Source organism: Caloenas nicobarica, chromosome 21 (assembly GCF_036013445.1).
Source record: "Caloenas nicobarica isolate bCalNic1 chromosome 21, bCalNic1.hap1, whole genome shotgun sequence".
Classification (NCBI taxonomy): domain Eukaryota; kingdom Metazoa; phylum Chordata; class Aves; order Columbiformes; family Columbidae; genus Caloenas; species Caloenas nicobarica.
The window spans coordinates 4,970,784-4,997,722 of record NC_088265.1 but is presented as its reverse complement, the minus strand read 5'-3'; the positions used below and the strand labels follow the sequence as shown (position 1 = coordinate 4,997,722).

At 46.2% G+C, this 26,939-nt stretch overlaps 1 protein-coding gene across 6 annotated transcripts in view; it reads left to right on the top strand.

Annotated features, from left to right (window-relative positions):
* Positions 1-26,939, top strand: part of PPP1R12B (protein phosphatase 1 regulatory subunit 12B) — a 122,393-nt gene that overhangs the window by 38,167 nt on the left and 57,287 nt on the right. For 3 of the 6 annotated variants that reach the window (XM_065649322.1, XM_065649321.1, XM_065649326.1), the window contains exons 5-14: positions 2,050-2,194; positions 2,880-2,954; positions 6,197-6,276; positions 6,786-6,931; positions 10,523-10,632; positions 13,850-14,047; positions 14,851-14,933; positions 16,535-16,660; positions 22,406-22,591; positions 23,139-23,324. In XM_065649322.1, coding sequence (XP_065505394.1) covers positions 2,050-2,194; positions 2,880-2,954; positions 6,197-6,276; positions 6,786-6,931; positions 10,523-10,632; positions 13,850-14,047; positions 14,851-14,933; positions 16,535-16,660; positions 22,406-22,591; positions 23,139-23,324 — 1,335 coding nt within the window. The remainder of the gene's footprint in view (positions 1-2,049; positions 2,195-2,879; positions 2,955-6,196; positions 6,277-6,785; positions 6,932-10,522; positions 10,633-13,849; positions 14,048-14,850; positions 14,934-16,534; positions 16,661-22,405; positions 22,592-23,138; positions 23,325-26,939) is intronic. The other 3 variants (XM_065649324.1, XM_065649323.1, XM_065649325.1) reach the window with 2 other exon arrangements.

Below are 26,939 nucleotides of genomic sequence, written 5' to 3'. Positions count from 1 at the left end.
TTGTTGTTTCCTATTTGTGTTCATTCACTCGAGCTTATAATTGAGTTATAAGCTGCCTATGCCTGTACCGTGCCCAAGAACAGTAGCGTAACACAGCTCATGTGGATCAGAAGTGTAATATCTCCTGAATTTGAGGTGTTGGTCCCATGGACTTTCAATGTAGGGTTTTATCTCCAGGATTTCTCAATGGGGGCTGCGTTCACTCTTTGCAGGGTGCCTGAGTTCTGGACAGATACTCCTTGGCATTAATTGTTCTCATGATAAACTGATATCGTGGAGAGCTGACATTGTTTCACTTTTGTGTATTTTATGGCCACCCTGTAAGTTCAAATTCAAAGTTTCAGTGACTTAAACCGAAGGGGCTGAAAGCCAGGAGCCAGCTAACTCTCTAATGAGATGTGGAATTTGCCTGTGACCTTGAGTCTCTCAGCAGCTGTGCTCCTCCCTTTTGCCAGCTGGAAAATCAACATAAAGTCAGCACCTAATTTAAAATTTCTTTCACAGAGAAACACACTGCTGCTATAATATGACCGTGTTTTATTTAGCACAGTAACGCATGGGTGTAAAGCTGCAGGAGTTTCAAAACTCTTGGTGCCATTCAGAGGTCGTGCTGGATTTCCCTTGTGCTGCAGGAAGGCGGCTCTGGATGGTGGAACTTCCCACAATGGAAATTTTCAGTAGCAGTTTCACCAGACTTGCAAGATTCCCCAGGGATATTCTTCAATATTTAAGCAACTTGGATAATAGTCAGCACTGATACATGAGCTGCTCTGTGCTTTCATCCGATCACTGGCGTACCAGTGTGCGTATGTCTTGAGAGGTTCAGACTACAATTGCCTCTCTTCTGTTTGTTTTGTTTTTAAATATTGAAGCTCCAGATGCTGTGAAACATGAGCGCTCTGATATTGAAGGGAGTGGGTGGAAGATGCCCAGCAGTAAATGGGATGCGAGGGTGTTCCCAGACGGGTTCACTTGGGTAACATTTGCTTTAATCGTGCAAGGACTGGTCTGCAAAAATATATTTAGGGTTGTTTAACCCAAATGTGGGTTATTTAACCTACAAATTTCACATCTGTCAGTCACAGTAATGTCGCTGCTTCTTACCAGGCAGTCCTGCTGGCATCGTCTCCGTGTGGACCATTCCTCCAGGGTGGCCTTGTTCTCTGGTAGCACCAAGACTGAGCTCCACTTCCCGATTGTCCATTTGGCGGCAGGTGCTGTGCCCGCTCCTGGCCGCGGAGCTGCCGGCCTTGCTGGGGCCCTGAGTGACTCTGGTGTCCCTTGTCCTTTGGAGCAGGACGTCAGACTGGGCCACTGATGCCACATGAGAAATTAAGAGGTTCTCCCAGTTTAGGACTTGCTGAAAGGGAGATTATCAATTCGATATATTCCAGCAGGTTTTACTGCAAAGACATTTTTCATTTACTGCCCTTTTCTGCTACAGTTACAAGCACAGCCAGGGTGATGTTGCATAGATGAATAAACAAGTTAAGAAACTACCGTTACCTGCTCTGTTGCTCACAGTGTGAACTTCTCTGTGTCAAAAAAGTCATTCCTGGGTGGACGGAAATCATAATGAAGGTGCTGGAGCGAATTCAGAGGAGGGTGACAAGGCTGGTGAAGGGGCTGGAGCACAAGTGTGATGGGAGCGGCTGAGGGAGCTGGGGGTTCAGCTGGAGAACAGGAGCTGAGGGGAGACCTTCTGATCTCTGACCTGCCTGAAAGGAGCTTGGAGCCGGGGGGGGTTGGGCTCTGCTCCCCAGGAACAAGCGCCAGGACCAGAGGAAACGGCCTCAAGTTGCGCCAGGGGAGGTTGAGGTTGGATCTGGGGAACAATTTCTTCCCCAAAGGGCTGTGGGGCATTGGAACAGGCTGCCCAGGGCAGTGCTGGAGTCACCATCCCTGGAGGGGTTGGACAGACGGAGATGAGGTTCTCAGGGACATGGGGCAGTGCCAGGGGTGGGCGAGCAGTTGGAGTCGATGATCTTGAGGGTTTCTCCCAACCATCATGATTCTGTGATTCTAAATCAATATTCCTTCTTTCCTCAGGCTCTTGATCCAGGCTGGGTTTAATCTGAATGTCCAGGACAACGACGGCTGGACCCCGCTCCATGCTGCTGCGCACTGGGGGGTGAAGGAAGCTTGTTCCATCCTGGCCGAGGCTCTGTGCGACATGGACATCAGGAACAAGCTGGTCAGTACATGCAGGTGTTGGCAAAACATATGTAATGTATTTTATGTCAACTTTATTGCCTGCCACTTGATACAATGCCATGACAAAGTTACATGGTGAGCGCTTCTCTTAATGTGTTCACTGGAGCATTTAAAAGCACCAAAAAAAAAAAAAATCTTTTATGGAGGAAGGCAGAAAAAGATTTCAAGTATTACTGGAAAAGGGCAGTGATTCACCTTTAGGACCAAGATTGTAAGAAAGAATAAGGGGCTAATCTGTGTCTTCCTCTTTTAGTGTAATCCCGACAAATTAAACAGCAAAAAAGACAGTCTTGGAGTGCATAATGATATGCTAATATTAAAGTATAAGGAGGGGTTGAACAGACACGGAGATGAGGTTCTCAGGGACATGGGTTAGTGCTGGGGTTACGTTATGGTTGGACTGGATGATCTTGAGGGTCTCTTCCAACTGGAATGATTCTATGATTGTAAGATTAAGGTTGCTCTGGTTGTGAATAGAGTCATAAAACCACCATTGGTGCCACATGCCTTTCCCTGCTCTGGAGTGGAGCTGAGTCTGTTACTCAGTGTTTGGGGAGGGAGGATGTGGAGCATGTTCAGTTCGGTTCTTCCATGGGAAATAGTGCTTTTTGAATTTTAACACTCTGCCATATCTGCTGTCCTCTTGTCTCCTCTTCCTGCATCAGGGCCAGACACCGTTTGACGTGGCTGACGAGGGGCTCGTTGAGCATTTGGAAATGCTGCAGAAGAAACAGACTGTGGTGAGTTCCTGGCAGATCGTTTTCCACCTCTCCAATTACCTTTTCACGCACGGGTGTTCTCTAAGACATATGGCGTCAACAGACGCAGGAAGCTGGGGCCCAGCTATTTTTTTTTTACATTAGTCATTTGGAATCTTTAATTACACCAATATTTTTAATAGCTGGAAATCTAGAAAACTGGATGACTGCATCAAGAGGGTCAGTAGCGTGCTGACATGCAGAATTTTGCAAACTAGTAAGGGAATTTATAGTTCATCTTTGGAATTGTTGTTATTCTGCAGTCTCTGTTGTTAGCTGGCAAGCTCTCTGGCATCAAACTGCTGATTTTTTTAATGGGTGAATACTCAAGCTGACTTTGTTTGCATCTAAAGAAAAGCAGTGCTCTGGTGGGAGGGATCTGTTGCCATGTCTGCCTCGCTGACAATAGGGAGACTTTTGAGTGAGTGAGAAGAAATTACAAATTTCAGGGAATTCTGGACTAAAAAACCAGTGATTTCAAAACCGGGTTAAATTGCCATTTCATAATGCAATGGAGATATTGGAAGGGGTTATAAGCAGAAAGTTGGCATAAAAAAGGAAAGCAAAAATATATCTTGATTTAAGTTAAGCCGCTTGTCAAGCCAGAAGGTTGGGTTTGGATTGCATTTTTTCCTGTTTCATCTGGTCTACTCAATTATCTCATTTGGGTGCTGCCAAAAACCAAACCAACCTTCTTTCAAAAAAAAAAAAAAAAATGGTAAGTATCATTTAAAATGTTGGATTCAGAAACAGACATAATGAGAACACTGCTGATAAAACCCAGTAAAGTATTTTGAGGAGCTGACAATGTGGGTGGTAGAACTCAAGCTCTGATCACAACACAGCTGCTGTCATCCTTAAATAGCATCCTTAACGCTCACAGAAACTTTTTAAAAATTAATCAGCTTCTCCCTAAATGAGGTGTTGATAAATACTATCGGTGCTGTATTTTGGATTTCCTCCCATCTCTCTACACCAGGATTCTGCAGATAACTGCCCTCCTCAGAAAAGAAAAAGCAAAATAATGGCAAGAGTTTTTTTGGCTGGGTGTCAGCCCATTTTTAGGCCTGCTCCGCAGTTCTAGCAACTCCCCCTGTTCTCTATATAGTAGCACTATATAAAGACCACCTCCATTTATTAAATTAGCGTGGCAAGCTGTGGTAGAACTGGGAAGAATCCAGATTTCATCACACTTTTTCAGTGGATATGATTTTTTTCTTTAATAGAAATGCCATTTTATCATGTGCATTTATCATGTGCCATTTTTATCACTTGAAGTAGAAAACTTCCATTTGCTAAGGATGAAACAGGCAGTTCCACAACATTCCTCTCTGGACATTATTTCGCTTTCAAAATGGCTCTCAAAGCAGATATTTTTATTTTTACCTAAAGCTTGTAGCAGAACAATATGCCGTCCTTGCTAAAGAATTTGCTGCTGTTCCTGGAGAGAAAAGGGGATTTTGTTTGCTGGAAGCAATTAATTTGATTTGGGTTTGGATCTTTTTGTCCCGGTCTCTGTGAACGGAACAGGCTGTTTCCTGCTCTTCCCTTTGCTGCGCTCCAGCAGGTTGTTGTATTTAACAACGGGCCGTACCCCAAATTTTGGCTCTTTGCTGGACTCCATGTCGCTTTTCCCACATTCAGAATTCGCAAAGCTTTTGCTTCTCATGCCTGGTGTCAGCTCCTGTCAAAAGAGAAAGAATAACTAGGGTAGGCATGACACAAAAGAGAGAACCTTAAAAGTGAGCCTCTAATTACCGTCCTTTTTTTTACCCCAACTGTGTCTGTGCTTCTGGAACGTGCTGAAACCATCTTTTTGTTACTGTTTTGTCCATCAGTGGTGACAAAACTAATATTGCTGCTCTCTGGGTAAAATATTTCGGTTGCTGCGGTGATCCCAGGTATTCTTGTGCAATGGCTTCACACTGGCATTTCGTAGAATCATAGAATCATGGAATGTCCCAAGTTGGGAGGGACCCACAAGGATCATGGAGTCCAGCTCCTGTCCCTGCACAGGACACCCCACAGGTCACACCGTGTGTCTGAGGACGTTGTCCAGTCTCTTCTTGAACACTGTCAGGTTGGGGCCGGGACACCTCCCTGGGGAGCCTGTTCCAGTGTCCAGCACCTCTGGGTGAAGAACCTTTTCCTCATGTCCAGCTGCCCCTCCCCTGGCACATCTTCCTGCCATTCCCTGGGTTCTGTCCCTGTCACAGAGAGAAGAGCTCAGCCCGGCCCCTCCTGCTCCCCTGCTGAAGCTGCAGCCCCATGAGCTCTGCCCTCAGTCTCCTCCAGGCTGAACAAACCCAGGGACTTCAGCTGCTCCTCATACGGCTTCCCCTCCAAACCCTTCACCAACCTCGTAGCCTCCTCTGGACACTCTCCAGCAGCTTTCTCTCCTTTTCTCCTGTGTCCCCAGCCCTGCACACAGTGAATGCTGCAGGTGAGGCCGCCCCAGCGCAGAGCAGAGCGGGACAATCCCCTCCCTGCCCGGCTGGCCCTGCTGTGCTGGATGCGCCAGGACACGGGGCCCTCTTGGTGCCAGGGACACTGGTGGCTCATGTTCACCTTGCCATCGACCAGAACCCCCAGATCCCTCTCCGCAGAGCTGCTCTCCAGCATCTCATCCCGCAGTCTGTCTGTACAGCCAGGGTTGCCGGGTCCCAGGTGCAAAATCCAGCAATCACCCTTGTTGAACTTCATGTGGTTGGTGATTGCCCAGTTCTCCAGTTTGTTCAGATCCCTCTGCAGGGATTTGAGAGGTTTCAAACGTGACCTGTCCTCGTGGGAGATCTGTCGGTGCAGGGAGTATGCGAATGCTTTCTGCCGAGAGCAAGAACTACAAAGGCAGTGAATTTTTCACTGAATCTCCCCCGATTTCACGGGCACACAAGCATGGTCAGACCTGCAGCGCTGTGGCTGCGTGGGCAGGCGCAGGACAGCGCCGTGAGGTCGGGATTTGACGCTGGGTTTTATTAAACTGCAGCGTGAGCTTAAGGACCTGCTGGGTGTGCAGCTCTGCCTGTACAGAGCTCTGGTCCAAGACGTCCCGTGCTCTTGCAGATGTGCATCTGTTCAATTGGCTTCTTAAACAAATCTGTGGTATTTTTCACCTAATGGGGTTGGGATGACTTTATGCTGTGGTAATTAATGGATTGTGCTGGGGTGGTGTGTTAAGATGTCTCTTTTCATTCTTTCTCCGACCTTCTTGTGCTTTTTGACAGTTGCGAAGTGAGAAGGAGACGAGGAATAAGCTCATTGAAGCTGACATGAACGGCAAGCCTCAAAGCGGACTCTTCACCAAGTACGTGTCTTTTCTCTTTGGTGGAAAGAAACTGCATGGGGAGCACTGGGAGACCAGCTTCATCTGCTGGCATCAGCTGCTTTAAAAAAAGTTCAGTGTTGCTCGTGCTTATTTCATTGTTTCTTTTAAATTTGAGCTCACTCAGATACAATTTAAGCTGTTTCTCAACCTACCCACAGAGTAGGTCCCTCGACTCCTGCTCTTGCTGAGCATCAATTTGTTCTTTGGGCTGAGAACTATACCTTTGCATGGAGCCGGACAGCCCAGCTGATGGGTTCTGTTGCACAACGAAAACAGAGAATGCATTTTTTCGGGTTGAGAAATGCTTGCAAATTTAGGAAATGCGAAACCGGCTTTGGAATCCGTGGCAAATGGGCAGCGCTGGGATGTTGGGTCTGCAGATGGATTTTTCTCCTTGTTCTATATGTAGCAAATCATGTCTGTGTGTTCCTGAAAACTCAGAAATAACTCGCTTGCCTGGTAGTCCTTAAAATTCCTATATCTTGCAGCAAAGAGAAGATTCTTTATGAGGAAGACACGCTGAAGTCCGTGGAGATGGAGGAAGAGAACAAGGACTCCAGCAGTTCCAGTTCTGAAGAGGAGGAGGAAGCTGAAGAAGATGAAGTATCGGAATCGGATGCTGAAAAGGAGTCAGGTGAGACAGCACAGTCTTGGCTTTAATAATTAGCCCATAATATTAGGGTATCGGTTTGAGAACTGCTTTTTTATTCTATCTGTGAAAGACATCCTGAAAGTCTTACTCCCAGTGTATATGTACAAAACACGGAGAACTCTGTAGCTACTGTACCAGAAAAGCTGAGCTAAATGACGACTCCCAGGTCAGCATAATAAAATACTACCCTCGGCTTTTTTTTTTATAAATTTCAACTTGCAGCTCACTTGAATTTAAGATAACACATTGTTCATAGGTTGTTCTAGAACAGTAGGTGTTTTCTTTTTGACCAATTCCAGGATGAACACTTCGGTTACTGCAGGATGGTAGAAAAGCAGTTGAACGTGTAGGAAGGTAATAGCCTGTTGTGTTTGGATCAGAGAAAAGAAATGAAGAGCTGAAGCTGTTCTCTGTAATTAGAGATGAGGAACTTTTTCCTGACTGCGATGAATAATAATTTCAAAATGTAGTGGAAAAGAAGGATTAAGTACATCGAGTCACATCCTTTATAGCATATTGCTGGCATCCTACTCCCATTCCTTTTCCATCATTTGTATGGCTTCCTTAATTAGTTTAAACAGCGTATATGTGCAGCACAGAAAGTTTAAATAATGATACTTCATTTTACAGTAAGCCAGAACTTACTTGTACTTAATATTTCTGCAAACGGAGTTGTATCTTGGACTATGGTGCATTTAATGGTTAAACTACTTTGAACATCAGCTTATTTGGCCTGTAGCCCAATATAAGAAGTAATATTAATAATAAATATTACAATATAAATAATAAAAATAAGGAAATAAAATAGTAATAATAATTAAAATAAGAAGCCCAATATAATAAGTCCATGCCGAGAGGTGTAGTTTAAATTTTTGTCCTGCTTCTTGTGCCAGTAAAATTGTCACCTGCGTTCTAATTGTGTGTAAGGCCAGAGCGGCTCTTTTTATTGAGTTAATTCACTGAGCAAAGCACCTTATACTGGTCTATATCAAACCACTACAGCTAAAGACATGGAAGACAAAATCATTCAAGTAATGATTGAGCATCAGGCTTTGCTCCCTGTGCTCTCCTTTCCTTGAGAGATTATTGGCTCCTTTGTGGAATTTCAATCAAAATGAAAACCTTCAGAATTAAAAACTTCTCAAATCTCTAATGCAATGAACATGACCATGTCCAGCGGGCTGTAGACATTCGTTGTCAGTTGTTGCACATATGAATGGGGTGCACGTTTTTTGTTCTCTTTTTAAAACTGGATTTATGAAATAACGGCGTCATCCCACATTTTATAGGATTCCAAAGATAAGTAGGGATGAAAATAGCTTTTCCCAGAAAATTCTAAATGTCGCAGTATTACTAGTTCCAAAAACAGTCTTAAGAACAATTATGCTTTATTATCTCCTAGACATTCTAAAAGCTTGTGTGGATACAGGAGGCAGGTTTTTGAAAACATGGAAATTATTTCCTTATTCATCTTCATTTTCTTCTGAGATTCGATATTCATATAGCTTTGTAATTCTGAGAAGTGCTGGACAGATAGAAGTTGACTCGGTCTAAAGTGTTCAAAGTCCAGATGAAGGGGGAAAAAAAAAAAAAGCCAAAATATTGTTATGAGTGATCTTTTTAAACCAGAAAAATCAACTCCTTTGGTAACTGAGCATAAGGCGGGACAAAGTAGATACTGGCAGTAAAATGCAGCAGTTTATTTTGAGGAACGTTTTGAAGGGTCTCAGGCTGCAATAAATTTGTTGAATTTGCAGAGACTGTGGGAGAAGAAGAAATTTGAAGAGGTGAGCAGTGAAATCGCTGGAGTGCTTCAGACAGTATGGTGTTTCTTACAATCTGTGGGAAATTTGTGTTCTTCAGACAAAGGAGGCTGAATTAATGCCATTTATTCATCTCGAGGACAATTAACAATTTGGCATTAGGTTGTACATAAACAAGAGAAAAAGATCAGTATAAAAACCTACGGTCGTTATCTGTGCTGGTAACTATGTCAATATGTAATTATTGTGAATTAAAGCAGGCCAGGGAAGCTTTCAGTGTTTTAAAAAAAAGAAGTTAAAACCCCCAAACTTTATGAAAAATGATATTTATGCAAAATTAGAGAACTGAATTTTTAGTCTCACCAAATCTGTTTTGGGGAGATTGAACTAATCCTCACCGATTTCCCTTGGTTGGAATCCATCATGTTGGTTGCTGAAATGTCAGTAAAATAAAGCGTGGGATCCTCAGGCAGACCCTCGCGCTGCCCGTCCCCCTTTCAGTCACATTGCTCACAGCTCGAGTTCTTTCCAACCTCTCATTACCACATAAGCTTGTGCCCTCATGATTAGGCTTGACCTTAGAAGTTCCGAGCTAACACAGAGGGCAAGGTGGCCAAGACTCCAATATCATGCAGACCTTCCTAGGGAAGATGCATCTTTGTCTCTTTAACTCTGGACCTGTCAGTCCTGCTAACTGCCTGTTGTTTTTAGGAGTTTCTCTTGGCTTGCTCTTTTCTGTTTTCCTTGCTCTTTGGACCCTGTTTTCTAGGAGTGAGAACATTTGTTTCACACAGTCTGATCTCCGCACTCTGAGGTGTCATCCTCACAGCCGCTCCACACCAAACTGCTTTTTATATGGAATAGAGAATCTTTATTCACTGCACGTACCCCATTTGCTAGTACTGTTTGGGTGCTTACACTTCAAATGACTATGTTTTTTCAAAACCATGACTGTGTGAGGCACTCGTAGCTGTGAGAGGAGAACATTGTTCTGTTGGTGCAGGTACATCATTTCTCAGGCACGTTGCACGTGTTTGGTAAAAAGTCTGTCTTGGAGCCCTGTGCACTCCTGTTAATTGGGCCTATTGCCTGAGACATAATTTCAGTTTATTTTCCCCCTGGTAATATCTGGTGGATGTTCTTATTCAAGCATGGTGCATAGATACAAAAATATTTGAGTACAGGATGATTGCATCTGTCTTAACAAACAGGAGCCAGCTGGGAGCTTCGATGGGGTTTGCTTAACTTGCTTTGAGCCCTGTTTGGGGTTTTAGTTGGGAATCCGTCCTGGCTTTGTGTAGGAAAAGGGATTTTGCTGTAGGAGACCAGAAATTCTGCCCACCAGTTCAAGCAACTGCAGCAGAACCATGCAATGAAATCCACCCCAGGCCCACTCGGGTACGTGTGCTGTAACACCAACTCCTGTACCGCTACAGGAATCGCACGTTGTGCTTTTCTCCCCGGGTGTTACAAGGGAAGAACAATCCCTGAGAGCAGACAAAACTGTGAATTAAGAAATAAATCTGTTTGTCCTCCTTTAAGGCACTTTCTGCAAAGGTTTTGCTTGTCTACGGGGACGGAGTTCAAAAGCTTTGCCTGCCAAATGCATCCATCCTATTTGTTAGCAGGTGGAGAGGCTCCTTGCAGAAAGCCCGGCTTAGCCTTGGCACTGACATCACCTTTATGATCTGAGGCGAACCGAGGTCCCAGCAATGCTGAACTTGGGTTAAGTGCGCACTCTGCTTGTAAAGAAGGACCTTGGAAGTGCAATACTGAAACTTTTGGTTTCTCTTCTCGTTTAAAATTGTAGAAAGGAAGGAAGAGCCATTTGCCAACCACTCCAGCCATGAAACCAGGCCTAGCGTCACTGAGCAAATACCAGCACCCGAGCCCAACTCCTTCACTGCATCTGCCAGAAGAGTAAGTGAACTTGGAATCAATGGGGACTCCCAACAGTACTCGAGAGCAGGAGCTTTTACTGGGAAGTGGGTGCTCTGAATCCAATTTTCAGAGGAGTTGTAAGATCGAATTTAAGATGGCATGATGGTATGTGATTTTGATAAAGATGCTGCGGTACAACAGTGTAGGGCTGGCACAGAGGAGGATGTTTGTACCGTAAGGTTCCTCTTGAATGTCGTGCCCTCCGAAGCAAATTGCGCTGCTCACAGGAGGGACCCTGCTCACCGCACGTGCTCCGTGTCGCTCTCACTCCTGACACAGCCTGTGCCGATCTCTTCTCAGCCGATCTTTCATCAAAGCCGGTTCCTGCTGATGTATCAGCTGTGAATTTGGCGTCAGCCTCTAAAGTGCCCCCGACCCGCCAAGCGCAGTTGATTCAGTGGCGAGATGTTACAGCCCAGTAAGCGGAGAGGATAAAGTTTGCATCTGACTAGATAGCGAGGCTATGAAAGCTTTTTAAAGGTGAAGTGGAGTTACTGAAATCTTATCTGAATTCTCCAGCTCTCACGTCACTCAGCTAGATGGCACCAGGAGACTCTGTGTTCTGCCCAGGCCTGGCATCTTACGCTTCTGGTTTCTTTTTGCACCAGAATACGGAGAACCGCTATACAATGCGGGCACCTGGCCAAAGCCCGAAGCAGTAGGCACATGTTAGAGGGAAAATGTTTCTTGCTTAGTCACAATTTCTTCTTTTTGACATGCTACCAAACCTAACTTCTGATCCAGATCAAATGAAATAAAGCTCCTCTGGGTGTTGTTTAACTCAGACTGACTTAGCAGGGGAAGAATTGAAGGTAGAAGGGGTGTGTGAGCACTCAGTGAACCTTTTCCCAGCCGCAGAGTGTTGCTCTCGCTCATTTGAGCTGTTTAACCCAGAATAAGGCTGTTAAGGCATAGAAATGGGCCTGTGTGCAGAGCAGTTGTTAATTTAACCTCAGTCACTTAAGATCGGATGCTTTACCTTCTCTTCCGTATTTGATTCTTTTGTAACTCTGTTTATCAGACTGAGATCTATGTGGGAAAATATGAGTGCGTGTGTTGCCCTCCGTTTGTGGAGTTATTAAACGCGCTGTTCCTGTGTTGTTCAGAAATTCCAGAAGGCAGCTTTTACTGTGGATTTGAGCTTTCTCTGAGGAAAGTGTCAAAACGACATTAAAGCATTAGAGCTCGGTAGCTCAGTAGACTGGAAGTGCTAGAATTAGTGGAGCACAGATTAACTCTGTGCACCTGCATTGAAATAACATTAGCTAAGAAACGTTGCTGAAATACTGCACGGGTCGTTTTATCTTTGCAGTCTTGAGTCAATGAGTTTGAGGGCAGTAGTTTCATTTATTCTGGATAATGTCAGATGGTTTTTGTTATGTTGAATATGGTATAATGACGTTTATATCAGCTTTGGCCAAAAGCCTTGTCTACCCCGTATCCTGCCCTTGACAGTGACCATCAAGAGATAACTAGAGAAGATAGAATCTACCTGGACTTCTCTCCCACCTTCTAGCAATCTGCATTCTGGGGACTTGCTGAACCTGTGCTATTTTTTGTGTTCGGTAGCCCCCGTTGGACTTTTCCTCTATGAAAATTCAGTCACTTCTTGAATGCCCATAATATTTGGGATCCGGTAATGTCCAGTGGCAAAGGGTTCCTCAGCTTCATTCCACGTTAGACAGAGCTTCCTGCGCCTGTTTCGTTAAACCTGCTGCTCACTGCTTTTGTTTGCTGCCCCTTGGTCCTTTACGGGAAGGAACAAGGAATAATTGATCCTTATTCACCCTTGTGTGTGTCACTGAGGGTTTTGTGTGCCTTGGTCAGATCTCAGCCTTGGAAACTCCTGATAACTCCTTGTACAAAAGCTCTCTCGCTCTATTTACTCTCGTTGCCTTTCTCTGAACCTCTTCCCCTTCTTCTTTTGAGCTTTTGAGCTGTGCATGATATCAGAGATGTGATTGTACCCTGCAGTAGCACAGAGACATAATGGTGTCGTGTTTCATATTCTGTTCTTTTACAATAATTCCTGATGTTTTGTTTGCTTTATTTCCTATACAACTCAGCGTTGAGCCTCTGTCTTTGTAGAAGTATCTCTTGTGGTGCCCAGGTTCCATTCTTGGCATCTTCTTGTAAGACTCGATAACTATAACTGGAGTTGTACATTTAAGCAGTTGCGTATTTGAGTAATAATATTAATATGTGCTTGTCAGATGTGCCTCGTGCACCAAAAAGCATGAAGGTCCATCCCGTAGTATGTACAGAATATACAGTTACCTGGCTCTAGAAAGGTTTAAGCAAGAACGGGCCTCTGCACTCCTGTAGTCCAACCTCTTGCTGGAAGCAGAGCCAACTTCAAGCCTATGTCGTGTTTATTTGAATTACCTGGGCTGAGGACTGACAAGCCTCTGAGGATGGAGATGTCCCACTCTCTTGCTCCTGTCCCAGTGCAGCATCGCTCCTACCAGGAGGTGTCTTCATGTCGAGTGGAATTTCCTATGTTGGAACATGTCTGGTCCTTCCTCTCCTTTCCCTGTAGACTGTAGAGAAGAAGTCTGGTTCCGTATCCTCTGGAAACCCCACCCAACAAGTAGCAGAGCAATTAAATCCTTTATTTGCCTTCCCTTTTCCATGCTAAACAAGCCAGGTTTCCTCAGTCTCTCCCTGTACGTGGTGTGGGCTCCAGCTCCATGATGAACCTGCTTTACCAGGTGGGTTGGACTAGATCATCTCCAGAGGTCCCTTCCAACCCCAACCAGTCTGTGATTCTTGGCTTCTCCTGGACTCTCCCCATTTTGATCTGTGTAAGGGTTTTATTTGCAACTAGTCCCAAAAGAGTCGATTTACTTTTTTTTGGTTTTCTGCCTTTACTGAATAATTGCCCTTTCCTAAGTGAGTGCTAATAAAAGCTTCATTGTTCCTTATATTCTTTCTGCAAAGCTGGAGAAGGTCATTGTGTGGGCAAAGGGAGCTGCATGATGACACAAGATTTATTTCATCGTCTGTCTTTGGGGATGAGAGCACTACAGCCATTTGCATCCCTGTGTGTTCACCTTCAGCTATGTCCTGTAATTAAAGCCAAGCAGGAAATCAGTGTCACTGATTGTAGCCCAGCAAAAATCTGGGCTTGTTAAAACACAGTCTGTGCCTTGCAGTGTTCTTACGTCTCCCAAATGTCCCTTTTTCTCCTCCACAGTTCAGTTGGCTCAGCAAGTCGGATGAGCAGAAGGACGAGTCACCTTCGTCGTGGCGCCTGGGACTGCGGAAGACCGGCAGCCACAACATGTTGAGTGAAGTCGCTGCTACTCGTGAGGCACAGAGGGATAAGACTTCTTCTATCTATCGTTCTTCGTCAAGTCCTCGGATATCTGCATTGTTAGACAACAAAGAAAAGGTTTGGCTTTCAGCGAAGATGTGTTAGTGCATCGCAGCTGAGCAGACTTTACCTCACGGGTTTAAGACCCTTGCCTTTTGTTTTGAGTTATTGCTTGGTTTTGTATCCATAACAAACTTAGGTCTCGTTCATTCTTTTTTTTTCTTTTGAAAAATATTCCTACTCTGTCACTCGTTCTTGCAAAACTGGAGTTCAGTGCCCCTTTGACCGAATTCCTGCTCGATTTGAAGTGGGCTGCAGTGAACAAGGGCTGCCGGTCTGGCATGGCCCGTTCTTTGCCAGAAAATATCTAATCCAGACAGCAGCACATACCTGCACTGGCAATTCTTCTTCACTATCACCTATATGTAGTTCTGTTGTATCCACCAGCTGTGTTTGTGAATCCCATCCAACGTATTCACTAGCTGTATCTTTGCTGCCCGTGGGTAGATACCGCATCCTTGGAGACATCCCAGGCCAGGCTGGATGGGGCTCTGAGCAACCTGAGCTGGTGCAGATGTCCCTGCTCATGGCAGGGGGGGCACTGGGGGAGCTGGGAAGGTCCCTTCCAACCTAAACCACTCTAGGATTCTCTGATTTATAAATGGTTCTAGTTAGAAGCTGCTTTTTTTTCAGTAGCATGCTCTGCGGGAAATCGTTCTCAGAACTGCTGCTTTTATGCTATGTGTGTTGCCTTAAACCAGTAGTCCTTGGACAGGAGAATGCTTTCTCAGTTGAAGAAATCAGAACATGAAATTACTTGTCACTGAACATGCTGCAAGTGTGACGGATTTACAGTCAAATTACTTCTTTTACTTCTCCAGGATAAAGACAACAAGAGTTATCTTGCCACAATAGCCCCCAGAAGACTAAGCAGCACAAGCGATATAGAAGAAAAAGAAAACAGGTGAGACTGACTGAACGTAATGCTCAGCTTCTGTCCTGTAGATAGCTCCTCTGGAATGCGTTTTTTCTGTAGTCACGCTTCATATATTTTCTCAGCAGTCCCAACTATACAGGAATTCACAGTATCAAGAGCATTCCCTGATCTACGTTGGTTTTCGTTTAGGTGAGCAGGGCAGCAGGCTGGTTTCTCCACCCCTGTATTCAGGCACATATAGTCTCCATCCAGGAAACTAGATGTAAGGGTGCTTTTCCCTTTTATATTTAAGTGCCTCATTTTGTAGCTGGCACCTACACTTTTACTCCTGGCACTTTCCTTTGCAGGGTTTTTTTACAGCGAACGTGTGTAGTTGCCCCTGGACAGAACCGCAGTATAAATGGGATTAATATCTAGTATCTCAAGATATACTTGAGGACCTAATCTCTACAAACAGGTTCTTCATGGTTTGTGCTAAAAGGAGTAAAATTTGAGCTTAGCCTCGTTTCCAGCTGCTTCCACAGCAGTGGTAGAAAGGCAGATACAGAGAAGTCATTGTGAACGGTAATTGTTGTGAAGAAGTCACGGCAGATGAGCACCCTGAGAGAATTTCAGTGCAGTTCGAGATGCTTTGCTGCCCTTTTGCTGGAACCTCCTTGCCGTGTTCTTGCTTCCTCTCAGCCAGTCGCTGGGATTTGGAGTTTAGCAGCCGATTTGTGTTTAAATGGCTGATAAGCTCGAGTGGTTTTGGCAGTGGCACATCCAGCTGACTGCTGCTGAGTGTCCTTTGCTTTTCGAAGCGGGGAATGAGGACTGGCCGGCATGAACAGATGGTGCCCAGGCGTACTGTGCAGCACGGATTTTTCCCGATATTCTTTCCTTTCAAAACAGCTGAGTTTCACTTCGTGGGACCCACAGGTGCCTGGAAGGGCATCAGCATAGACACGGCAATTGAAAAATAAAAAATAATTGCAGGATAACAAGCGAATAGGTTTGTGTTGCATTACAAGCTCGAGGTTCTGTCCTAGACCAGCAGAGAACAGGACACGCTGCCGAAGTGTGTATTAGCAAAAGGAGCCCTGATTTCAGATAACTCTGATAAATAAGGCTACTAGTAATTTACTGATAACTTGACAAATAGTTTTAGATATAGCCAAATATTTTGTTTGTCGTTTTCTACTGGTGAGTATAGCAAATGATTTGCTCTGCTGAGTTGCTTTACAGTCATTGCCTGGATGCCTCAGAGAATAAAAACGTCCCCTGCAGTTGCACTGTCCATTTATGTGATATTGTTTCATACAAGACAGCAGAAAGAATATTAAGTGACATTTAATATGTTAAATTACTTTTATGGACAATCTAAATTTCAGTTGCACGTTTTCTGACTAAAAAGGATCTTATTCCTCTTTATGCAAAATATTCCATCATCTGGTGATTCTTAAATAATCCAGCTGGCAATAACAGAACCTGGTGTCAAGGCCAGAAGTGCTGTTTCAGTGAGTTGTCTCACCTGTGAAGAAGGGTGCACGTAGGTGTAAGGGTGGGATTTTTCTTGTGGAACGCTAGAGGAGCCAAAAGCAAACTCCAAAAGTTTTTCTGAAAAAACCTTGTGCTCTCTCCTGCGTTAGAGAATCAGCCGTTAACCTCGTGCGGAGCGGCTCTTACACCCGGCAGCCCTGGAGGGATGAATCAAAGGGAAACGAAGCTCCCCATTCTGGTGCACCTACTACCTACGTCTCTACCTACTTGAAAAGGTACGTCCAGGTCTGGCTTAGGTGGGTTCCAGGCTCGGTTCTACTCTTAACGCACCTCCAAAGCTCAGCCTGCTGCCTGCTGCTTACTGCATCAGCGTAACTGGCCTCAGACCCTCCTCTGCTGAGAGCAGGAAATAAAAATTCCGTTTTATCAACACTTATCATGCTAAATAGTCTTTTTGAAGACCGTCATGTTTGTTGATTTGTAAATTGTTGAACTGAATTTAAGTACTCTCGTTCGCAAAATTCAAATGCAAAGTGTTTTCTCAGTTTTATGGTAGTATTACGGTTAGATAATAAAACAAAAATTGATCATAAAAAGAATAAAGTAATTACAGTCTGAAAGCATTGTTCAAATAGCTATTGACAGGTAAGTTGTAGCTTCTCTCTGATTTTGGTTTATGCGAGTCTGTGTTTATGGCATCACTGTCAGCAGAGCGGCAGCGTTCTTGTGCGTGACTCCCAGCGCTTGCTAAGGACTGAGCCTGATGCCTCCAACCGTTTTCTCGTGGCACTGAGGAAACAGTTTCTGCACAGCGTATGTGAAATTATAGAGACTGATTGCTGGTACACTAGCCCAGCAGAATCAGGAAAGCAATCCTGTGCATAACTTCTGTAATTGGCGGTATCTTTTACCCCTTTGGAAGGCAGAGGCTCGGTTTCCTCCGAGCACCAGATAATGGCTGTCTCTGAAAGAGGGGAATGAATGCTCCGCTCTGTTAAGGCAAATAATACGTTACTGAGTTTTCCTCTTGGTTGTGAGCAGGAGGATCAGCCTTTGTGCAAGTGCAGTGCCACCACCTCACCTTCATTTTAGCTCATACTGGTTCAAAACAGCCTCTATAAACGTGTGATGCTGCAAAGCCAGTTGAGCTGTGCTTAAGGAAAATGGCAGGAATATATCAAGGTTTAAATTGTGTTTCACTAAGTTCTAGACCCCAAACTAAGTAACTGTCCTTAAGATGGAATGGTTGCTTGAGACATTTGGGAAGAGGCAGATGTTTTGTGTTCTGGTGCTTGTGTTGGTAGAGGTAAGTTGTGCTTGAGGATGCGTCTGTCCAATTGCTGAGCATGTACGGACCCATTTCCACAAAAGGTGAAACAGCCACTTCGAGCAGGAGACTTCTGACCTGCTGATCCGTTCCAGTGACTTCACATCTATCCTGGGACATGATGACAGCCCAAGCTCCGCAGCTTCTCTCTCTCCAGGCAGGCGGACGAGCTGCAGCTGATGACATTGGAAAACATTTGTCTCTTGCTGCTGGCATGTTGTGCTGTTCCCACTCTGAGGGTCCGGTCGCTAACGTGGCCGTCCCTTAAAATTTTACAAATGTTGACTGTTTATCTCAGCTAATCCTGGACCAGATTTAGTATTACGTTCATATAGCCGTACTGTATTCCCTTAGTTAAACTGTACGGACACTAGCGGAGGTTTTCGCTGGCAGTGGTAAATACCGATTTCTTGTCACAAAGGCTGAATTCTGGCCTTTCATAGGAGAGTGCTGGTTTACAAGAAATCACAGAGAATAGCTTTGACAGGTAGAAATAGAGTGTAATTTCTTTAAAAGAGATCAATGGCTTTGTCTTTTATGTATAAACAGTAAAATCGTGGTCAATTGGACCTCTATCCCTCATGGTTTTCTACAGAAGAGCACAGAGGAATTAAATATAATCATATTGAACAACTGATTTCTCCAGCCTTGTGCATCAGCCTCTAAGAAGGGAAGGGAACCTGGTTGCCTGTTAAAGGTTGAGCTCTTTGTCATTTCCAAGTATTAACAAAACTCTGAACACGACTCCAAAAGATAAAAACTCATTCTGAGAGAGGAAGAATTTGAAGTGAACATGACATATTTGGAGGGTACCGAGAGGACGACTTCTGTACATCTGCATTTCCCCTTTACCTTAGCATTTAATTAATCTTGATAAAGACACTTAATTATGTTCTATAAGTGCTTTATGTGACCCCCCCAAACAGAGTGAACAAGAGCAACAGATCATCTTATATTGGAAATGGCTTTTCTTCTGAAAGAAGGCAAAATAACTTGCAGCAGTGTTGCAAATGTTCTTCAGCTTTAGTTGAAGCAAATGTTAAAGCTCTCTCCGTATTGACAGTGACTGTCATTCATTCTGCTTTCTCCATGGCCGCACCACTAGCCCAAAAATCCACAGAACCCTGTTCTGAGAACCTGTTCTCTGTTTTAGTGCATATTGGCTTTCAAACAGCCCGGTCACATCACCTGTGAGTGAAAGGATTTGTAGAAAAACCGGCATAGCAGACGGAATGAATTCAGCGTCCTTCCTTTGACATCAGCCATGAGAGACGCCTCATAGGAAGCGATCGTACACCCCAAAATGAAATCACTTTTTCGCACAGTTTCTCTCTCCTTCATTTTACAGATTTGCAGATGCGCCTGCGTACTGGTTTTAAAACCATTGCAGCACTCCAGGCCAGCGGTCCGGGCAGCCCTGGCTCTGGTTCTGGCAGCCCCTGGTGCGGAGGGGCAGGATGCAGCCGCTGCGAGAACTGCAGAGCAGTTCAGTCCTTCACCTCCTGGCTTCCGGCAATCGGGAATTTGGGAGCCGGGGGTTCTGTTGTTCTTAACAGCCACCGCTGTGGCCACCTGCCATAGGCAAATCTTATTTTGATCCCTGCAACACCCCATGGCAGCGTGTTTAAGAAAAAACTAGTTCTGAGTTTTGTGCAACCCTTTTTTTGTTAGCAGACGCGGAAGCTATTTAAGGTTTTGGAGGTTTTTAAGGTTTTGAATTCTGCTTGCCGTAGTCGTTTTCAGAAATATTTCTTTGTATTGATTTCAAATGTTGCATTCCATTTCATTGCTTGTTCCCTGATGGTTACATTATGGTGATTATGTTAGAGAACGAGTAGCAGTGTGTCAGTGCCTTTTTTTTATTTCTAATGGTAAATTCCATAGCATAAATTCATAATCCTCCCTTCTACCGATTCATATGAACACAGCTGTTAATTAACAAGATTCCCCAGCTAACCTTTTTCTCGCAATTTTCTGGTCCTGTTCACATGCGATGTGAACAATGAAGTGATGCCCCGGAGTCGTCCTCAGGCTGTGCGGTGCCACCCGTGCGAGGTGACAGGTGGGGAGGTGGATTCCTGGAGAGCCGCAGTGTCCCAGCTCCCTTGGAGTGTGCGGGGTGCCCCAGCACCACGTTCCTCCAAGCCCAGGCCTGAGCGTTAGGCGTTGGCACAACCCCTCACCGCGCTCTTCCTCCTCCTCCCGCTCCCCCACATCTCTGCTCTCCCACACAGCTGCTGCTGCTTCCATCGTCTTGTCTCCCCTTTTCACCCATCGCCTTCCCCTTCTGAGGGACAGTCCTTGTCAGGTCTTAGTAACCCTCCGTCTCCTCCCTTCCTGACCAAGTTCCTTCTCTTTTTTGCAGCCACCCCTCATGCCCCAGCCTTGGGCTCTCCTAGGATGGCGTCACATCCACCCTGCTCCCCCCAGGGCTGCCACCACCTTTTCCCCTGCTGCTCCTTTTGTTCCTTCCCCTGGCACCTGCTCCATGCCCAGGTGGCCAAAATGGCCACCAGCATCCTGGCTTGCGTCAAGAATAGTGTGGCCAGCAGGCCCAGGGCAGTGACTGTCCCTGTGCTGGGCACTGGGGAGGCCAAACCTCAAATCCTGGGGGCAGTTTTGGGCTCCTCACACCAAGAAAGGCCTTGAGGTGCTGGAGCGAGTTGAGAGAAGGGAACGGAGCTGGGGAAGGGGCTGGAGCACAAGTGTGATGGGAGCGGCTGAGGGAGCTGGGGGTTCAGCTGGAGAACAGGAGCTGAGGGGAGACCTTCTGATCTCTGACCTGCCTGAAAGGAGCTTGGAGCCAGGGGGGTCGGGCTCTGCTCCCCAGGAACAAGCGCCAGGACCAGAGGAAACGGCCTCAAGTTGCACCAGGGGAGGTTGAGGTTGGATCTGGGGAACAATTTCTTCCCCAAAGGGCTGTGGGGCATTGGAACAGGCTGCCCAGGGCAGTGCTGGAGTCACCATCCCTGGAGGGGTTTAGAAGATGTTTAGACGAGGTTCTCAGGGACATGGTTAAGTGCTAGAGTCAGGTTATGGTTGGACTCGATGGTCTTGAGGATCTCTTCCAACCGGAATGACTCTCTGATCTGCTCAGGACACTCATTTCTGCCACTCGCTCTGCACACCTGTCCCAGCCTGGCTCAGCTCCCCCTCCCAGCCCATTCCCAGGGCTGTTCCTCTGGTGCAGGATGCCCAGAAGGGCTCTTGCTTCCAGCAGGAATCCCTGCTCCCCAGGGCTCTGGGCAGGGGCCGTCTTTCTAGAGGAACCTTTTTTTAGGGTCCACTGGAGATTGCTACGTGGTGACAATAACCCACTTGTTCCTTTGTCACCTGGATATAGCAAGCAGCCATGGGCTGGAGGCCCCAAATGTGAGGTTCCTCCCCGGGGAGACCTTCCAGGATGTCCCAGTCTCTCCTTTGGCTGTCTGGGGACCAGCTACTTGTTCTGAGCTGGCTGGGGCCTTGGTGTATAAAACCAATTTGTAAATTGGGTGCCTAAATGGATTGGATCCTTCCTCTGACCCCGTGTCCTTGGCTCTTCTCCTCCCCCTTTCAAGTTTTATTTTGGCCTCAGGCTCCTCTCCCTGATTCTTGCTCTAGTGTTGACATCCAGTCCGTTGTCCCTGGCTTTCCCACAAACCTGCAGCTCTTTGTCCTGATCTGCTTTTCCTTTAGGTCAGCTTTAATTCCTGGTGCAGCCACTTTTCTCCGTGCTCCATGCGCACCGGTGTGGGAGTCATTAGGACGCAGGAGGTGAGAGGCAGCATTCCAGCCTTCCTGGCCTTTGATCCTGCTGACAGCGCAGTCTGACCAGTAGCAACCAGGAATACCAGTTACTGGGGAAGGCGTGGCAGGGTCCTGGATCATGCATGCACACTCGTTTGCTCTGTGCAGAGAACGAGCAGCCCTATATGGCACATACAATAAGGAGATTTTACCAGGATCTATCAGGTCTGTTTTTAGAGGTGTGCAACTTATCACACTTAGGGCAGATTTGCTCTGAAAAAGTAGGATACATCCTCGTTTGAGAGCCCTTCTCCTTTTCTCCTGTCTCTTCTCCAAAGCACAAACACTTAAACACTTCAGCTTTTCGCTATTAATGGTTTTAAGGGTTTTGTTTTAAACTGACCAAATATGTATTTCCCTTGCTCATTCTTGAATAATTTTCAGGCAGTTTTGCTAGCTATTTTCCAGAAATACACAGTTTATGCCAAACATGCCTTAAAGTAAATTAAAGCCTGAACTGATCATCTTTGCTAAAGCTTTAAGCCATTGAAAATAAGTTCTTAAAACTGGAAGTCCTGGGCATCTGTAGGAGGTGATGCAGCCAGACCTGCTTGTGTCCCTCTCTCCTTCCCTGCTTTAAACAACCTCATCCTTGCGCATTGTTTCTGCCTTTCCCCAGGACACAGGGGTGCTCTCTGTGCACCACGGTAGGATTTGTCCCTTCCCTGATCCCCACCAATTCACCTCCACGCCATTATTCTCTCGCTCACTCTCAGCTGGGCTTAGCTAAGCGGGGTTCTGCTAGCGCCAGCCTGCGGGAGCGGCTCGGCGTGCTCCCATCTCCTCGCCTACCTTTTGCTAAGATGTAAAACTCGCTCCCTTCCCAGCTGATAGCCCCGCTGCGGGGATGTTCTGTTGAATATTTACTGTGCTCTGAAAGCCGTGATTTTGTGATGTTTTACAGTGCTTCCTTTGGTAGAAGTAGTGACCTCAGCAGTCCCTACATTTCAGCCAGTCGCAATACATCTCTAGCTACCTCACCCACTTCCATGGGGTCATCTACCTCCCTGGGCGCCCCGCGGCAACCTGGCCCTGCCTGTCCCGCAGCTCTCGGTGCCAGCACGGCTGCGTCGGCCCGCCAGTACACCAGGTAACGGCTCCCGGCGGAGAGAACGCTGCAGAAAATCGGCTTTTGGGTTGGAAGGTCTGATTTCTGGAGTGGATTAGGGACTGGAAATGTGCTTCCAGGCTGAGAGGAAATCCCAGAGCGGTCCCGTTGGACAGTGTTAGTGCGCATGCAGGAGCAGGCGATTAACAGCCTGTGTGTGGCTTTGGCTTCATCACTCACTGAGTGGCCGGTTGTGCCCTCTTGTCACCCTTGTTAGAGACACCATGTGCTGCTCAGGCTGCTCTTGGGTGTTCTGTGTACAAGTGCTTGGAGTTCATTCCTTCTGCTTATTCACCAGCTGCATTTTCTAATCATTTTTGCTGCAAACAGGGATGTGAAGACTATGAATTCCTCCTACTTATTCCTCTACAATTTTTTTTTTTAAACTCATTTTAATATGTGCTGTTCTCTACAAAAACATGAGTGTAGAACGAGGAGAACGAGCTGTCGATGCGCCCTCGAGGTGGCTGGTCTCGCTCAGCAGTTGAGTTCACTTGCTTTGCTTTCCGTTGTGTCTTCTCTATTTCAGAGCCCCTTTCAGGCAACAAACTGATTCTGCCGTAGAGAAAAATACAGAGGGCATCTCTGCTAGCACCCCCCTAGGTGTAATCACAAACCGTGCCATACTCGGTTCTGCTAACGGTATTGCCAATGCCGGTGCTGCCGCGACTCCGGGAAAGGACTTGTCGGCTGAGGAAGCCCGGGAGCGCAGAAGGTCAGTGAGCAGAGCTGCTGCGTGTGTGTCCTCGGAGAGCAGCTCTCCCGTGGGAGCGATGGTGGGGATGATTTTCTCCTTGTCTTTTTAGCATCTCAGCCTTTTTTGATTTTTTTTTCAGTAGTCATCTCAGCTACTGATGTCAATCCCTAAAGCCTCTGCGTGCAGAGGGACAGACAGAGAGTAGTCGCTCGCAGTAGGTTCTGTAACATGAATCCCATCCTAAAAAGAGCATTGGGCTGAGACGCATTCAGATAAAACCCATCCCTCTGATTCTTCTCAGCTAAGTTTACGTACGCACCAATGCAGATGCCTTTGCTGCACGACTCTCCTCGATTCCCTCTGCAGTTAGTGGGGGAAAACAAATGTTCCCGGAGCATGAAATGTGTGGTACAGGAGGAGATGGGCTGCACTCCAGCAGCACGCATTTATTTCGATTGACTATAAAGGAAGGCTTAGCAAAAAGATAGAAGTCTGCCCTGTGCAACCGAGGCCATTCCAGCAGTACCAGCATTCTGAATTACTCTGAATCTAGCTGCTGGTACCTCTTTCTTATATTATGTTATTTTGAGGCTGAGGAAATAGAAACCTGGGTTAGCCAGTGCTCTTTTCAAAGGAAATTTACCTTGTGCATTTAAGCACAGAATATCAAACGATCTATATTTATTCCTGCGAACAGGTTAACTTCTGCAAAATTTGTCTCTTCTGATGGCAACCACGAAAGTGAATGGTAATAAATACAATGCAGCAATGAACTGTGTATTTCTGACTAGCAACTGGTTCATGGAGTGTTCTCAGGCATTAGATTCTTCCAATCTAAAATAATAATTTGTTAAAATACAGACCTTCCTGAGTGGGGGTAGGTCTCTGCTGTGAAGCTGCTCTGTGCTAGCTGGAAAGTACTCAAACTTTTTATGCTGCTTGGGCTTTTTTCTTTCTTTTCTTTTTTTCCCGGTGCGAGCACAGGGAGTGCTTTGAAGGTATTACAAACATTCTGCATGAGCCACGTTCATCAACTCTGCATGCAGGGTCGTAATTTGAAATAGCCGCAGAGTATCTTTGTCTGTTAGAACACTTACATTTAATATCAGGAGCGCCTCTGGATGCTCCTTGTTGTTTTGCTAGGGGTCAGTTGGTGTCATTTGCAATTGGATTGCGATGAGTTGCCAAAAGATACTCCCAGTGCAAAGTGAGATTGCGCACAAGCAGACAGAGTGAGCATTGTGCTTTCAGCTCACACTTGGGCCCGTTTCACAACAGTCTCTGCGTTTTGGCAAGCCCAGGATAGACTTGCAGAAGCTTCAGATTCTTCCCTGGAGAAGTGGGGTCCACAAAACCCACCAGACGTTTGGCACTATCTGTAGATGGGGAACTTGACTGCGATCGTACTTGCCCAAAAGAGCATCTCTTCATCTGACCGCATTGGCATTTATTGCCGAATCACTTTCTATAAATAAAATAGAAGATCTGTTTAAGTCTTCTGCATTTTTATTAGGGAACCATCTCCTGTGAATTATGCTAATGCGAAGAGAAACACCAGAAAATTCCTCCCACCTCTAATTGGTGCTTGGAAACTACTGAGGGGAAAAGAACACGGCAATGATGTGTTGTGCTTGTGGGTGGAAGAAACCTTATTTAGAAATATATGTTCTGAGAGCAGGATATACTGACTGGGAGCTGCCTGCACATTTTGAACTCGGAAACGTGGACCTAGAGAAACAGGAGAGGTCACCTAAAGGGAAAAAGTTTATTTTGGAAGGAGGCCAGTTCCAGTAAAATGAAATAAAAAAGGAAAATGGCAAACAGTTGTCAGGGAAAGCACTATATGGATTTCGGTTCCCACCGGCAGCTGTTGCAGTAGCATTTGCTCTGCTTCAGTGTTTCCAAAGCTCCAGCTTTCTCTTAGCAACAACAACATAAACAAGCTTATCATCTAATATTAGATCACAGGGATGTCTCCTAACTTGTGGCCTTAAATTATCCGTGCGAAGCCAAAAGGTTAAAGCCGAAGAGGCTGCTGGGTCTGGGAGGAGTGACGAGCAGAGGTTCGCATCCTTTGGTGGCCACCAGACCCCCTGTCCCCCCGCAGCGCTTCGGCTGTGGGGTTTTACCTGCTGCTTGTTTGCCGGATTGGTCAGGAAATGCTCCAGTAGCTGGAAAATAGTGCGAATTGTGCCTCATGTCGTTACAAAGCAACAATAAACAAGGCGGCAGCAGCGGAGCGGTGGGTTTGTGGAAGGCGGTGCAGCCCGGCCGCAGGAGCTCGCCGCCCGGTGTCGCTGCCATATGTCCTGGTGCTTCAGCCCAGCTGCTGCCACTCGTATTTACATGGACCCAGCCGCACGTTCAGCCTCCCGTGATTCCGCTGCAGCGCTGCGGGTGCCAATGCTGAGAGCCTGCATGCGTGCTGCTTTCCAGAGGCCGTATTTTCGCCAGGCAATTTCTTTTTCATGGGAATTTCGGGGCCACCGATAAACGCTGCTGTTTGGCCATTTTGATGATCTCCTGCCAGCGCCAAATTGTCTCACACTGCAAATGCATTTGTCAGGCTGAACTCGAAACAGCCCCAGCTCTTCTAAGGGCGAATTACAAGTGCGGGGATGCTGTGCCTGCAGCATCTCACATACACCCCGCTCTTCTGGTGCAAAACTAAATCCTTTTGGTTTCTGCTTTGTGCAAGCAGGTGGTGGGGACTCAGCGGGGGTTGCGGCCGGATTATCCACCTTCATCCGGGGTGACAGCGGCCTCTAGTGCCACCGAAAGCTCCTTTGCAAAGTTCAGCTGTGACCTTGACCGTGTGGTTTGGTGCAGGGCTCTGGGCACCTGCACACGGAGAGGGGTCTGCAGGGAATCCTGCCCAGCTGGAGCGTGACTTGTGCCGTGAGACATCTGGTGCTGAAAGGAAGGTCCGGGGGGTCTGAAACATTTTGTATTACATGAAAGCTTCGGTCCCCAGGATGGATGGAAAGGCTGCCGTGCAGCCCCGGCTCGTGGTCGGCTGTCGCGTGGGGGGATACGAGCTTTGCCCAAGAACTCTTCTGCAAGGCACATCCCAAGCCTGCGTTCTCCTTGTGTGACCAGCTTAAAAGGACACGCCTGAATTTGAAATCTGGCTTGTTTTTGTAAGAATTAGGATTTTTAATTTGTTTCTTTCCCCCCAGCCACGTTGTTTATACAATTGCATCCTGCAGTTGTATTTGTTCTTCCCATTCCTCAGGAAGGTTCCAGCCGGGTGGTAGCACTTGCCATATGACAAGCTCTTAGGTAAAGACAGGAAACACGTCTCTCTTGTCCTTATTTTTTAATGCACGCTGACCTGTTGTTCAGATAAATAAGAACTGCAGTGAGGTGGGATGGTTCTCCCATCAGCTCTGGGGTTGTGCTCAGCCCAGCTTCTTGTCCCCTAATTGTCCCTGGACGTTTTTGTCAGATGAAGGAAGTTCACTGATGTGCAAGGTAAATGTGTCTAGCAAACACTTTTCTGCTTCATTCCCAGGAGGAATTTATTTTTCATTCTTCATTCCTTCATTCTAAGGATCCACCTGCTAATTATAGTAGCATATATTAATAGTGTATTAATAACTGAATCCTCCTCCACCGGTACTGTTAGATGAA